This window comes from Eurosta solidaginis, chromosome 1 (genome assembly GCF_040869045.1).
Source record: "Eurosta solidaginis isolate ZX-2024a chromosome 1, ASM4086904v1, whole genome shotgun sequence".
Classification (NCBI taxonomy): Eukaryota; Metazoa; Arthropoda; class Insecta; order Diptera; family Tephritidae; genus Eurosta; species Eurosta solidaginis.
This window is the reverse complement of record NC_090319.1, coordinates 342770618-342787708: the sequence shown is the minus strand read 5'-3', so window position 1 is coordinate 342787708 and position 17091 is coordinate 342770618. Positions and strand designations below refer to the sequence as shown.

Sequence of the window (17091 nt, the reverse complement as noted above, 5' to 3'; positions counted from 1 at the left end):
TTGGTGTTTTCTTTTCTGCACGAAAATGTCGCCTTCACGCCAACCATTCAAAAAAGTGTGTTCTGTTGTAAAATCAGCTTAGCCTCAATAGAGGGCATCATTATCTTTTCTCAACAACCTACCCCTAAAAATGCCCAAAAATGAAACATTACTTGCCCTCTCTGTCATTGACGGTGCTGAAAACACCCCTGTCAATTAGCTGATGAATCACACGAAGCTGAAGCGAATGCTATATATGTACGTATGTGTCGCATCATGCCTCACTCAAAAGCAATTTGAGATCACAGTTGACAGCGAACAACCACTCGAACTGCATTTCTTTGTAAAAATAGTTACAATTTTTGTTCTTTTCAAGTCATGCAGGGTGGCACTGAACATTTTAAGTGGCTAGAATTTAACAGGGCGAAGTGAGAATCTTATAAATGTTTTCCGTTGAAAGTGGCGACATTTTGGTGTAGAAAAGAAATCACCATATGTAAACCAAGCGTTAAGGTAGACTCATTGAGCAGAAAGAGGTCGCTGGTGTAAAAATATATAGCTGCAGAAGTTTTACAGTAACGATGCTTCAACAAATCAGAGCTTATAGATTTACATAATGGCAAGCAAAAAACTTTCGCTTATAAAAACTTTATTTTAAACAGCTCTAGCTAGCCCTGGAAACGTTTAGACAAACATTATTTTAAACAGCTCTGGCTAGCCCTGGAAACAGTTAGACAAACATTAAGTACTCCCAGCCGCATGATTAAACCCGACGGACATTGTTCTGTTTTACCTGTACTGCCTGCCTCTCCTCTCCTCTGTACAACCCTCTTCCTCTCTTATTTCTTCACCCCTCTGCATTTTCTTGTTTACTTTAATCTGCTAATTCAATTTCCCAATCCTCTTTTTAACCCCTTTGTCTAAAACCATAACCCTTATTCTCACTTTTATCCTCACACCCCATCTTCCTTTTATTCTCCTTACTTTTAAGATTTCCCTCCATCTTCCTCTACTTTTTCTCTTCATTTCCCAGTTTTATCTTCTCTTTTCTTTCTTGTCCCCATTTTCAAATGTGGAGATATTTCGAGTTTTCTTTTTTTCCGCATATTACATTACTAAGGTAGTAAAAAAGACGGAATATAGTACCAACAATTTTCCATCCATACGTCCGCCGTCAAATTGTTGTTGTTGTACTACTGACTTCACCTGTCTGGTTTTATTGCGTCATGGTAAATACAAAAAAATTTTCAAGACAATTTATTTCGTTTTTCCGGCTTTAGGTCCTGGGTGAATAAAACCAGAAATTTTGTTTTTCAACCAATATATTTCGGTTACTCAACGGTAACCGTCTTCAGGGCAACTGCTGACAAATATAACAAATTAAAAATCAAAACAATTTGTCCACTCGGGTGCCAATGAATTGTTCATACTTTTTCACTAACCTTGGCTTTAACCTTGCCACTTTGTTCGATAACATAAAATTTTGCTGCTCATCTCAGCCTAAGCTGCCAAAGTGGCAGGGTTAAACTCTAATCAACTTTAAAGCCCTCTTCGCATAACGGTACCCTGTAACGGCATAAACTAATCGAGATAGATATAGACTTCTATAAATCAAAATGATCTGGGCGAAAAAAAAAATCCATTTAGCCATGTTCGTCCGTCCGTAAACACGATAACTTGAGTAAATTTCGAGGTATCTTGATGAAATTTGGTATGTACGTTCCTGGGCACTTATCTCAGATCGCTTTTTAAAACGAACGAAATCGGACTATAACCAAGCACACTTTTTCTATATCGAAAATTTCGAAAAACCGAAAAACTGCGATAATTCATTACCAAGGACGGATAAAGCGTTAGAACTTGGTAGGTGGGTTGACCTTATGACGCAGAATAGAAAATTAGTAAAATTTTGAACAATGGGTGTGGCACCGCCTACTCCTATTACTATATGCATAGTGTACCTATACCAAGTGTGCCAACTAAGCGATAAACGTCAAAACTACAAACAGCCTCGCTCACCTGATGCAAATCTCAGGTCTAGAGATGCATTTTTGGTACTTAAGAGTACTTCAAGCTGAGTTGCATTTGATAGTTTAATAAAATTTTGTAGTATTTACATATGAAATAGTTGCATATATTTCCGCGGAAATAAGAATACTAGAAGATTTGTAGCCTGCAAAAATGCGGAAACATACGGAAAGCAAAATTTATTTAACATAGAGTCAAAATATAAAGCGCCACACGTGTAACATGGAAAAATTTCACTTCTAAGGCTGTTTGCACAAATGCATAAGGGAAAAATTGTACAAACGCTTTGGTCGCTTCAAAGCAAACGTACGGCGTTTCATTCGCCATCATCCGGTGGCTAAATCCTGAGCCAGATAAATAATTTTGCATGTAAATGCAATAAAAACGATTTGAGCCAGATAAATCCATATAGAAGTCTGGTTCAATTTGTGAGCCAGATAATTTGTTAATTAATTCTTTTTAGTTTGGCAACGCTGCCTTTAATAAACCTACTTTTTCAAAATTAGATGTCGCTGCTTAGCATTTCGCCGTATGAGTTAAATGAAAAACAGCGGCGACATCTGCCTAACACATTTCACGTGTGCGAAAATTTCACGACATCTGCTTTTCAAGTCTCTCAATGATCCAGAGTATTCCCGTGAGAAGTGAGCGTGAGCCGGAGCTGTAAAACTCATTGGAAGGCGGCAATTGTTTTTCGTATGGCGTTGTCAAAGCGTAGGCACGCAACCAAAGAACTTATGTAAATTTTTCGATACTTCGCCCGACAGATGAATTAATGAATGCAAGACAACCAAAGCGTCTGTGAAAATCCGCCTTAACTTTTGTAGCTGTGAAAGTCTCCTGCAAATAAAATTGTGCTGTAAGTGCAAACAAATCAAACTCCTATATGACACTACTTTATTTTCTATGTATTTTTCTTGTATTTTTTTCTTATATTCTTTGTCGAGGGAGCCAATAAGGTTTCAGTACTGATGTAAGTGTGTGAACTATATTTAAAAAAATTAACGAAATACAAGAAAAATACATCGTAGTTCATTAAAAACAAACAAGCCAGTTTGTATTTCGATAGGGTTTTTTGACATTAGGCCGTTTTTTCTTCATTTTTTCTGACAAATGAAAATTTTGTTTTTATTTTCAAAATTTTGTGCCTAAAAACACAACTAAATTTAAAGTGTAAATTGTGTGGGCAAATGAGTTTTCAATAAGTGTACATTTTTCAGTTTTTCATAATTAAGGAATTGACCTCCAGATTACACAAATATAGTGAACTTGGGTACAGAAATTAAAATTAAAAAGTTTTTGACAATAATTTAAAAAACTCTACGTTTTCTCTGCTTTTTACACTTAAAGGAGTAACCCTCCGTAATAAATTAAACTTTTAATGAAAATCAATAACTCTGAACAGAACACTTTTCGCCATGATATAATATTAAAATGCTGTGGAACAGGAGCAACACTTTTGTGACTACATAAACCCTGTTTCGATCTTTTACGTCTCTGCACAGAACCCTAATGGACCGTTTTCAACCGAAACAACAATGGCAACCCAGATTTTCCCGTTATGCACACTTAAGCGAGTGCCTGTCAGAAAGAAGTCAACACACTTGTATAGGTACACTATGACTATATGTATGCCTAATAAAAATTAGCATAATCGGAGAACGAACACGCCCTCTTTAAAAAAAATTTTTTTTAAGCCAAATTTTAACAAAAGATTGAACATCTTTACAGTATATAGGTAAATTATGTGAACATTCGACTCCAGTAATGATATGGTGCAATAAAATACAAAAATAAAAGAAATTTTCAAAATGGGCGTGGCTCCGCCCTTTTTCATTTAATTTGTCTAGGATACTTTTAATGCCATAAGTCGAACAAAAATTTACCAATCCTTGTGAAATTTTGTTAGGGCATAGCTTCTATGACGATAATTGTTTTCTGTGAAAATGGGCGAAATCGGTTGAAGCCACGCCCAGTTTTTATACACAGTCGACCGTCTGTCCTTCCGCTCGGCCGTTAAGACGATAACTTGACCAAAAATCGACATATCTTTACTAAACTTAGTTCACGTACTTATCTGAACTCACTTTATCTTGGTACAAAAATGGCCGAAATCCGCCTATGACCACGCCCACTTTTTTCGATATAAAAAATTACGAAAAATGAAAAAAATGCCATAATTCTATACCGAATACGAAAAAAGGGATGAAACATGGTAATTGGATTGGTTTATTGACACAAAATATAACTTTAGAAAAAAATTTGTAAAATGGGTGTGACATCGACCATATTAAGTAGAAAAAGTTCTGCAGTGCGAAATCCAAAACCCTTGGAATCATGACAGGAATACTGTTCGTGGTATTACATGCATATAAATATGTTAGCGGTACCCGACAGATGATGTTCTGGGTCACCCTGGTCCGATATCTCGCAAACGCCTTCACATATACAACTAAGGTTCGCTCCCTTTTAAAACCCTCATTAGTACCTTTAATTTGATACCCATACCGTACAAACACATTCTAGAGTCACCCCTGGTCCACCTTTATGGCTATATCTCGAAAAGGCGTCCTCCTATAGAACTAAGGCACACTAATTTTAAAATACTCATTAACACCTTCCATTTGATACCAATGTCATACAAACACATTCCAGGGTTACCCTAGGTTCATTTTCCTAATTGGAGATTTTCTCTTATTTTGTCTCCAAAGCTCTCAGCTGAGTATGTAATGTTCGGTTACACCCGAACTTAGCCTTCCTCACTTGCATGTTATTTTTTTTTATTATAAGCTTTTATTTAGTTTCACTTTTGTTGTCTGTAATGGAATCTTGCAAGTTAAATTTGATACACTTCCCGGTGTCCGATTGAGCTGAAATTTTGCACACATGTATAACTCCGATGACAATGCGATATTACTTTGTTAGAATTCGATAAATTAATCGATAACACAGTTATCGGTAAATATTTGTATTTACTTTGGAATAACAGCCTAAGTCCCATACAAACCCGCCGGTACCTATCCGTGGATTGTGATATTTGGACGTGGTGAATCACGCGTGTCACGCGTGGTGAATCTCAACGCTTGCGAAAAGCGGTGACACAACCCTCTGTTGTATTTCTGTGTATAACCAACATAGCTGAATTTTTAAGGCTGTTTAACTCTGTAATCTTTTCTGTAATTTATTTTGCTTTTGGAAAAATTACCTATTTGAAAAAAGCTGGCTGAAAAATATTGGCATAACACCTTAAGTTAAATCAAGAATGGAAAATCTCGGAAAATTTGAGCAGACGTGGCAATTTCGCGCGTTCGTTGAACGAAATATTGACAATCTGCTGATCATCGCTAAGAAATTAGCGACATTCCATCAACTAAGCAGCACTTTAGCAATACTACTGTTATTATTTGGCCGCTCAAACACACAAATATTAATTGTGCATTAAATCTAAAATATACAAATACACCACAATAATTTACACGGCCAAAGCCATAATAATTCACACGGGTCATCATTTCTTTCTCTGATTCAAAATCTGAACTACCAGCGCTACCGTCAACAGCTCAGTGTCATCATTGCCAGTAGCGCCAATAACACCAAACTCGTGCCTGACACACAAAAGTCGTTTCACTCAATAGCGCAAGTAAAATGTACTACGCACTCACTACTAAGAAGCGTCAAAAATTCGCTTGGAGTAATTTCGTCAATGAGCTACCATTGAGCTGGCACCGCATTGGCGCTGGCGCCATGCAATTTACATCACTAAAATTGCGCGAATGCCCAGGCTCATGACTTCAATACTTATATTTACAATGCTTTAAACTTTAAATATACCTCTGAAGTTGCTGCGCATAAAATGTGTACTAATAAATTCCAATACGCATTATACGCAGATGTAACTGATATATGTGTTTTTGTTTCACCCCCTATACTTATATTTAGAGCTTTTCTAAGAACAAGCTTCTATTACTTGTTAATAAAACGAACTAAAAAGTAAAAAATAAAATTAAAGAAAAAAAACTTTTTTAAAAATAAGCTTTTATTATTTTGGTTAATAAAATTAACAAAAAGTAAACAATAAATTGACTCTAAAGAAATATAACACTTTATAAGTTCATTGTAAGCTTAAACGATAATTAGGCTTTTTCGTCTGCGACAAAAAAATTCTATATTGTACATAATTATATATTTTTAACATTAAAACTTTACACCTAAATTATTAAATCTTACAGTTTATATCACAGTCCTAATTGTTCTAATAAAAGCGTGTTACATTGCGATAGCAAGAAAATGAGATCCTAAATGTTCTTAATTATACCATCACAATTTAACACGTTTTTTATTAGAACAATTAGGACTGTGATATAAACTGTAAGATTTAATAATTTAGGTGTAAAGTTTTAATGTTAAAAATATATAATTATGTACAATATAGAATTTTTTTGTCGCAGACGAAAAAGCCTAATTATCGTTTAAGCTTACAATGAACTTATAAAGTGTTATATTTCTTTAGAGTCAATTTATTGTTTACTTTTTGTTAATTTTATTAACCAAAATAATAAAAGCTTATTTTTAAAAAAGTTTTTTTTCTTTAATTTTATTTTAGCTAAGAGTTAATTAAAAAACTGTGTTACGTTCCGGTATCAAAGCACCGTTAAGCTACTAGCCCGACCATCTCGGGAACGATTTATATAACAACATTAAATTTTTTAGGTCATCAAGCCACCACCCCCTAGTTCCATGAGAGCCTCGCCTGTTAATTATGTGTATGATACATTTATATTTGTAACAGGATTCTCCTCGCGTAGGTGAGGTTGACAATTGGGTTGCGGAAGCTTTGAAGTTATAAAGCTTTGTATTGCGCTTATGAACCCTTGAATCCCAGCGAAAATTCATCATATAGTAATATCGTAACCATATGTATGTAATTAGCGAGACTGGCTCAAATTGCTTTATACAATGGTTTTTGTTATTGATAATTAGAGAGAAATTGCAAAGTTCACAAACGGCGTTGTTAGTAGGGCCGCCTAGTTTTTTATGTGGTTGTGTAAATTATTGGTTTTAAAGAGCTTGCTCTTTGGGTATCTGTGCCTAGCAAAAAAAAATCGGAACTGACATAACACGGGTCTGGGTTCGAGCCTAATCTCAAACACCGGAAATAAGAAAATCCCAGATCACGCCTACATTTTTACTTTTTGAATTTTTTAAACACTATAAATAAACAATAATGCATTAGAGTTGAGTTATGAACTTCTATATTTTGGAGGCTTACTTCGGCGCGGATTCTACTTTTTTGATTATGAGTCAATCCTCGTGTTCCAATGACACATGAACCAGATACGGATAGAGATTGAACATGCATTTGCAGGTATATCTTCGAAAAAAAACAGTGTTGTACAATGACGTCACGCGTGATAATGCGTGCAGATGATCAAATGGTTCAATCTATCGCAAGAGTGTTTCGCCTGTTTTGGGAGCCAACATTAACATCGAACCAAATATAAGCATATAAATCTAATCAGCATGCCAACAAGTGCTAGTTTGAACTCAGTATGCAATTGAAAAGCAACGTCTTCTCATGAAGAGCAAAATTCATGCGTTTTGTCTCCTGCCATACCTGGCCTAATTACTTCACCGCATGTAGCCTTCGCGGATTGACTCCCCAGCGGGGAGCTAAGCTCATAATATATGCGCTACATGTATGCCTGTCAAAAGAGGCAGCTAAAATACCCAAATGATTAAAGGGGTTGTGTAGCGCAACCCTTTCAAGGGGTGGCCAGCGCGATTCATAGCTTTTCCAACCCAATTGTCAACCTCACCTACGCGTAGCTAAACCTGTTTCTTTTGCAGCAGAGGCTTGGTTATGGTGCTTGTTACCAGAACGTATCGGATCAATATCCGGCAAAGAACCATGTTTTTGTTGTTGTTTTAACAACCATCATCATCGATAACACTCCTCAAAACCTTGGATAAGTGTTTTTATCGCTACAACAACAACAATAGGAACCATAAAATAAAAACTCGGTTGGATGGTTCTAGATTAGAGATTCTCCAAAAACCGATCACTTAAACTGATAAGACTTACAGTGAATTGGTTGGACAAATAATTCTCGATAGATTCTTGCAAAACGACAGAGTCAATGACAATATTTACGAAAGATATTGGGAGATATCTTCTTTCTTTTCTTCTGAGTTTTACATATCGAATGCTATCCACTGGCAAAAATATGTTTTCAAAACGCTCTACCTGATATGAGTGGGGTGTTTATAAAAAAAAATGTTAATAAATATGTATTTCTTCAGCGACCTTTTAATTCCTATCGAACATAATTTAAAAAAAGAACTGGCTCAAGGTCAGGTGTATTAAAAAACCCAATTTTTTTGTGTTTTTTTCGATATATTTCAACCTTCTCCGGAGATCGTATTCAGGGGATATATGAGTTCAAATATTCTTTTAATCCGCAACCGCTTAGTTAGCCGTGCAATTTTGAACTCTGAAGACGATCTCCGAAGGAGGTTGAAATATATCGGGAAAAAAAACTTTGGGTTTTTAATATACCTGACCTCGAGCCAGTTTTTTTTTTTTTTAAATTATGTTCTAAAAAATGTTAATATACGCTGATAGGGCGTTTTTGAAAAATACGCTTAGATAGGGCATTTTGAAGAATATGCTGAGATAGGGCGTTTTTGAACTGGCTTACGAGTTAGGCGAATGTTCCATTACGCCGTCGGTATACAAAGCAAACAATTTTTTTTTTTTTAATTTACCTGCAATATAACACGTGCTGGCTTGAATGAAACCTCTACATCATTTTGTCCTTGCTTTAATTCTGGAGACCAAGCCAAAATGTTCTTAACGTCTTTTTCGAGCACATGAAAATCATCACAATTTCGTACAGCTGATTCCAAGAGCACGCGAATTGAGTAGGGTAACTGATCTATTTATGAAGAGGTCAAAACAAATGCATTACTTTAAAGCAGTTGACATATTTTCTAAAACACCTATAGAAACGATAAGCATAAAAATATGTACGTGTATAGTTTGGTAATGATATTTAATCTACATCAAAAATTGTTAATTACATACAATAACACTATGCGACAAAAACAACTTTTTTCTGGGTATCGGCCGAAACCCACTTTTTTTGTAGAGATTGAGGCTTAAGTAGACAAAGTACTATCTCCGTTTTTCGAAGTTAGCCTCCAAAATATGGATATCGGTTTTCGAAGTTCGAAATTCTACATTTCGAAATTTTATTTATTTTTTGTTAACGCGTTCAGCAAGTTAAGTACGCCTTTTTCTTTTATTTGAAGGGCTGATTTCTTTTTTTGAGAAATTTAGTATAACAGCTGTTATACGAGGTGAAATGTCAGATAGTCCCATGATAGTGGCTACTACTTTCATGTCTGCACATACTCTCCACTGGAATCAGATTAGGTTGAGCTTGCCGGTCCATGAGGACCCCTCCACTGGAATTGCTCGTACTGTAATTTTTCAAAAAAAGAATTCAGCCATTCAAATAAAAGAAATTGCGGACAACACCCACATTTTTACTTTTTTAATGAACTGAACGCATTAACGAAAAAAATAAAATTTCGAAATATAGAATTTCGAACTTCGAAAGCCGATATATATTTTGTGGAGGCTAACTTCTAAAAGGAGGCTTCTCTAAAAACTGTTTTACTTAAGAGCTAACGTAAGAAGTAAAAAATATAAATCTGGAATAAAGTTTTAAGCTGCAATATATGCAAAATTTTAAAATTATAACAAAAATTATATCCATATCGCTATTGCGCTAGTATATCAATTGGTGAACGTAAGGTGTGAGTTTGCCCCCTTTAAATAAAGTGGTTTCTTATTTTTAATTTGTTAGCAAGATAACGGAATACCCGTTTTTCGGCAAACCATATTTGATAGTGATGATTACAAAATTATTTGTTTATATATTACTAAAAAGGTATGTATGTATTTACAATAAGAAATTGATTTATGGTATGTATATTAGGGTGGACCGATTTGTATGGACGAAAGTTGACTGATATCGCGCCATCGATTTTTCGATAGGATTTGGGCTCAGGAAAAAAGTTCCACTACGCATAACCAAAAAAAATAATTTTCGAGCCTGCGAAATTTAATTTTTTTTGACATTTTTCGACTTTGATTTTTAAGGATTTTTTAACACCTAAAAAAATATTTTTTTTTAGACTGTTATCGCCAACGTTTTTAGTGGACATTTTTGGGTCGGACATGAAAATTTTACAATCAAATGGAAATTTTTTTAGTAGGTCATGAAAAAAACCTTAAAAATCAAAAAAGTCGAAAAAAGTAAAAAAAAATGAAATTTCACAGGCTCGAAAATTATATTTTTGGGTATGCGTAGAGGAACTTTTTTTTCCTGAGTACAAATCCTATCGAAAAATCGATGGCGCGTTATCGATTAATAAATCGACCCAGTCTAACGTTATAACGTTGTAGGAGGGGACTAAAATATCCAAATTATTCAAGGCGATGTGTAGCGCAAACCTTTCAAGGGGTTGAGAGCGCAATATATAGCTTCTTCAACTTAATTGTCATTATGTTTTTTAGCAGCCGAGGCTCTAGCGACCCCAAGATCATCACGGAAGTAGAAGGTGGAGAATCTATTGGATATACCGATTAGTTAAAGGATTTTCTTTTTTATTATCCGGTTATACGGCTATATATTTATATCGCACAACCCTAGTATCTCGTAATATAAATAGTAAGCGAGTACGTGCTCGGTTTCTATACTACCCCTTCAAAAATCGCGAGTACTCTATAAATAATGTAACGAATACTCCTTTGGGAGTATAGGACTGCTCCAAATCTAATCTGTATTCATACAAAAAATGTGCTCCAATTAAAATTGCGATGTCCTAGGAGAGGAGTAGGTGATCCCACTCTCGCTTTGTTTGTGAGTATTCCATAGAGTACATACGTGAGAGTACATTCCAAAGTACTTTCACTGTAGTACTCCATGGAGCACCCACAGAGGATCATATGCCAAAGTACTAAAGAGGAATTGTGTTGTAGGAAAGAATTATCGGAGTGAATTTAATTTAAAATGAAAGTAAATGAAGAGCGGCAATACAACTTTTATATTTTATACTACGAATATTCTTATGTTATTTAGCATTTGCGTGAATAAAGAAACTAATATTTATCTATACTATAGTATGTATACATAAAAGCAGTGCGCTGTTGCATTTTATCAGAGTTGCCAAAGTAAAATTTTATTATCAGTTATTTGTATGCAATATTTTACTTTTGACAACTCTGTTCGATCGTCATCGTGTTGTGATCACGGTCGTTAAAAAACGAGCAATGATCGGCGGATGGTGGTCTGCAAACGCATTGCAAAGGAGTATTGTTAGAGTACATGAAGAAAATGGTACACGTAATCCAACAATTTTTGCAGGTACCTTGGTTCCTTGGCTTCATTGCTGCTTTCATATAAAAGGGCTAAGAAGAGACCCTCAACAAAGTGCGCACTCTCATGGCATCGGTAGAACGCTAATTTCGTACACCAAAAAACTTATTGAAAACCTCTTAATTCTCATAGTTTAATTTTTTAATTAGAGTCATTATTTCTTTTAACTATAAATCTTATTTTTGCTGTGTAAGTACTAGAGGTTTACGCTGAGAACTTTATCGGCGGCGGCGGCGACTACGGCGTACGCCAGCGTTCTTGATTTAAAAAAATAATATTTAGAAAAGGGTATGTGTAAGTATTTGAGGAAATCAACGTTTTGACCATTTCAGAAAGATCCAGGGTTTTTGCCTCAATGTCTCGCGGATCCTTAAAAACATTTCAAGTACAGCTCCTTGCGGAGGGACTGTCCTTCGTTCACTTACTCCAGGAGGCTTCGAACCTGGTCTATGGGGCTGGTACTGCAGCGTCTGCCGAAACACACTTACATATGTATGTACATATTATGTCTCGTGCAAATCGCAGTTTCACCGAAGTGGATGTTTGGGCTAAATCCTTATCGTTGTCGATACGATTTCTTTAAATCCTATGTGGCTCCTTGCTGGTCACGAATGAAGGTGACTTACGGTTGCTTTTAATGGTCTTTTAATACTCATGACTCGTTGGCACAGTTTTAACGATTAGCATCAACGCTGGCCTGTTGATTGTTGATCGCGCCAAAGGGCGCTTCCACTTTTTCGGCTGTTTTAAGAGCTACAATTCCCGATGTGCGAACAGCACAGAAGCTATAAGACTGCGACTTCGAACTCATACCTTCGTCGACGTCACTTTCCTAGAAGCTCTAGGTGTAGCTCTGAAGGCTTTCTAACAGATTTTTTTTTGTCGTGCTATGCTGCGCAGCACTACCACACCTGGTAAATATATGTGCCTAAGAATTCACATATGTAACAGGAGCCGTAACGTGTAGGTAATGTGATTCACTACAAAAAATAAGTTGGAATAGGGCCGCCAACTTTAGGATATGTCAAACAGGGAGACTTGGGTGTTGAATGATAAGTGTGAAAATCACAATTAGCATTGCTTTGCACACAGAGTATATAACCTTGATTGGATAAAGGTTGGTTGTACAGGTATAAAGGAATCGAGATAGATATAAACTTCCATATATCAAAATTATCAGTATCGAGAAAAAATTTTATTGAGCCATGTCCGCCCGTCCGTCCGTTAACACGATAACTTGAGTAAATATTCAGATATCTTCACAAAAATTGGTACAGGAGCTTATCTGGAAAACACAAAAAACCTGATTATTTAGTAAATAATAAACCTAGAATGTTGAAATTTTACGTGTGGACTGATTGAGACTCTTGATAAAAATTGTTTAAAATGGGCGTGGTACCGCCCACTTGTGATAAAATCAATTTTACAAATATTATTAATCATCATTCAAAAATCGTTAAACCTATTGTAACAAAATTCGGCAGAGAGGTTGCCTTTACTATAGGGAATGCTTTGAAGAAAAATTAGCGAAATCGATTAAGGACCACGCCCACTTTTATTTAAAAGATTATTAAAAGGGTCGTGGACGAATAAAATAAGCTATATATTTGCCAGAAGGAGCTTTATATCAATGGCATTTCATTTCCCCAAGTGGATTTATAACAATAAATGGGAAAAACTTCAAGTTCTTAAAAATGGGCGTGGTACCGCCCCTTTTATGACTAAGCAATTTTCTATGTTTCGGGAGCCATAACTCCAAGAAAAATTAACGGATCGTAAAAAACTTGGGTACACAGATTTTCCCTATAGCAGGAAATATTTTTAGAAAAAATGGACGAGATCGGTTAAAAACCACGCCCACTTTTATATGAGTTTTATAAAAGGGTCGTAGACGAAAATAATACGCTATATCTTAGCGAAAAATAGCTCTGTATCAATAGAATTTTAATTTCTAAATTGAATTGTAACATTAAATTGGAAAACACTAAAATTTTTGAATATGGTTGTAGCACCGCCCCTTTTATGACTCAGCAATTTTCTTTGTTTGATACCCATATCGTACAAACATTCTAGAGTCACCCCTGGCCCACCCTAATGGCGATATCTCGAAAAGGCGTCCACCTATAGACCTAATGCCCACTCCCTTTTAAAATACTCATTAACACCTTTCATTTGATACCCATATCGTAAACAAATTCTAAAATCACCACTGGTCCACCTTTATAATGATATCTCGAAAAGGCGTCCACCTATAGAACTAAGGCCCACTCCCTTTTAAAATACTCATTAACACCTTTAATTTGATACCCAAATCGTAAACAAATTCTAAAGTCACCACTGGTCCACCTTTATAACGATATCTCTAAAAGGCCCACTCCCTTTTAAAATACTCATTAACACCTTTTATTTGATACCCATATCGTAAACAAATTCTTAAATCACCACTGGTCCACCTTTATAACGATATCTCGAAAAGGCGTCCACCTATAGAACTAAGGCCCGCTCCTTTTTAAAATACTCATTAACACCTTTCATTTGATACCCATATCGTAAACAAATTCTAAAGTCACAACTGGTCCACCTTTACAACGATATCTCGAAAAGGCATCCACCTATAAAACTAAGGCCCGCTCCCTTTTAAAATACTCATTAACACCTTTCATTTGATACCCATATCGTAAACAAATTCTAAAGTCACCACTGGTCCACCTTTACAACGATATCTCGAAAAGGCGTCCACCTATAAAACTAAGGCCCACTCCCTTTTAAAATACTCATTAACACCTTTCATTTGATACCCATATCGTAAACAAATTCTAAAGTCACCACTGGTCCATCTTTATAACGATATCTCGAAAAGGCGTCCACCTATAGAACTAAGGCCCACTCCCTTTTAAAATACTCATTAACACCTTTCATTTGATACCCATATCGTAAACAAATTCTAGAGTCAACCCTGGTCCACCTTTATAACGATATCTCGAAAAAGCGCCCACCTATAGAACTAAGGCCCACTCCCTTTTAAAATACTCATTAATACCTTTCATTTCATATACATATCGTACAAACAAATTCTAGAGTCACCCCTAGTCCACCTTTATGGCGATATCTCGAAAAGGCGTCCACCTATAGAACTAAGGTCCACTCCCTTTTAAAATACTCATTAACACCTTTCATTTGATATACATATCGTACAAACAAATTCTAGAGTCAACCCTGGTCCACCTTTATGGCGATATCTCGAAAAACCGTCCACCTATAGAACTAAGGCCCACTCCCTTTTAAAATACTCATTAATACCTTGCATTTCATACACATATCGTACAAACAAATTCTAGAGTCACCCCTTGTCCACCTTTATGGCGATATCTCGAAAAGGCGTCCACCTATAGAACTAAGGCCCACTCCCTTTTAAAATACTCATTAACACCTTTAATTTGATACCCAAATCGTAAACAAATTCTAAAGTCACCACTGGTCCACCTTTATAACGATATCTCGAAAAGGCCCACTCCCTTTTAAAATACTCATTAACACCTTTTATTTGATACCCATATCGTAAACAAATTCTAAAATCACCACTGGTCCACCTTTATAATGATATCTCGAAAAGGCGTCCACCTATAGAACTAAGGCCCACTCCCTTTTAAAATACTCATTAACACCTTTTATTTGATACCCATATCGTAAACAAATTCTTAAATCACCACTGGTCCACCTTTATAACGATATCTCGAAAAGGCGTCCACCTATAGAACTAAGGCCCGCTCCCTTTTAAAATACTCATTAACACCTTTCATTTGATACCCATATCGTAAACAAATTCTAAAGTCACAACTGGTCCACCTTTACAACGATATCTCGAAAAGGCGTCCACCTATAAAACTAAGGCCCGCTCCCTTTTAAAATACTCATTAACACCTTTCATTTGATACCCATATCGTAAACAAATTCTAAAGTCACCACTGGTCCAACTTTACAACGATATCTCGAAAAGGCGTCCACCTATAAAACTAAGGCCCACTCCCTTTTAAAATACTCATTAACACCTTTCATTTGATACCCATATCGTAAACAAATTCTAAAGTCACCACTGGTCCACCTTTATAACGATATCTCGAAAAGGCGTCCACCTATAGAACTAAGGCCCGCTCCCTTTTAAAATACTCATTAACACCTTTCATTTGATACCCATATCGTAATCAAATTCTAAAGTCACCACTGGTCCACCTTTACAACGATATCTCGAAAAGGCGTCCACCTATAAAAGTAAGGCCCACTCCCTTTTAAAATACTCATTAACGCCTTTCATTTGATACCCATATCGTAAACAAATTCTAAAGCCACCACTGGTCCACCTTTATAACGATATCTCGAAAAGGCGTCCACCTATAGAACTAAGGCCCGCTCTCTTTTAAAATACTCATTAACACCTTTCATTTGATACCCATATCGTAAACAAATTCTAAAGTCACCACTGGTCCACCTTTACAACGATATCTCGAAAAGGCGTCCACCTATAAAACTAAGGCCCACTCCCTTTTAAAATACTCATTAACACCTTTCATTTGATACCCATATCGTAAACAAATTCTAAAGTCACCACTGGCCCACCTTTATAACGATATCTCGAAAAGGCGTCCACCTATAGAACTAAGGCCCACTCTCTTTTAAAATACTCATTAACACCTTTCATTTGATACCCATATCGTAAATAAATTCTAGAGTCAACCCTGGTCCACCTTTATAACGATATCTCGAAAAAGCGTCCACCTATAGAACTAAGGCCCACTCCCTTTTAAAATACTCATTAACATCTTTCATTTGATACCCATATCGTACAAACGAATTCTAGAGTCACCCCTGGTCCACCTTTATGGCGATATCTCAAAAAGACGTCCACCTATAAAATTAAAGCCCACTACCTTTTAAAATACTCATTAACACCTTTCATTTGATACCCACATCGTACAAACAAATTCTAGAGTCACCCCTGGTCCACCTTTATGGCGATATCTCGAAAAGGCGTCACCCATAGAACTAAGGCCCACTCCCTTTTAAAATACTCATTAACATCTTTCATTTGATACCCCTATCGTACAAACAAATTCTAGAGTCAACCCTGGTCCACCTTTATAACGATATCCCGAAAAGGCGTCCACCTATAGAACTAAGGCCCACTCTCTTTTAAAATACTCATTAACACCTTTCATTTCATACCCATATGGTAAACAAACTCTAAAGTCACCACTGGTCCACCTTTATAACGATATCTCGAAAAGGCGTCCACCTATAGAACTAAGGCCCACTCCCTTTTAAAATACTCATTAATACCTTTCATTTCATATACATATCATACAAACAAATTCTAGAGTCACCCCTGGTGCACCTTTATGGCGATATCTCGAAAAGGCGTCCACCTATAGAACTAAGGCCCACTCCCTTTTAAAATGCTCAGTAACAGCTTTCGTTTGATACCCATATCGTACAAACATTCTAGAGTCACCCCTGGCCCACCCTAATGGCGATATCTCGAAAAGGCGTCCACCTATAGACCTAATGCCCACTCCCTTTTAAAATACTCATTAACACCTTTCATTTGATACCTATATCGTAAACCAATTCTAAAGTCGCCACT

At 36.1% G+C, this 17091-nt stretch overlaps 1 protein-coding gene across 1 annotated transcript in view; it reads right to left on the bottom strand.

Annotated features, from left to right (window-relative positions):
• Window positions 1-17091, bottom strand: part of LOC137237963 (cytoplasmic aconitate hydratase-like) — a 44333-nt gene that overhangs the window by 23796 nt on the left and 3446 nt on the right. Inside the window, exon 3 of the mRNA XM_067762423.1 lies at window positions 8773-8942. Within this exon, the coding sequence (XP_067618524.1) occupies window positions 8773-8942 (170 nt within the window). The remainder of the gene's footprint in view (window positions 1-8772; window positions 8943-17091) is intronic.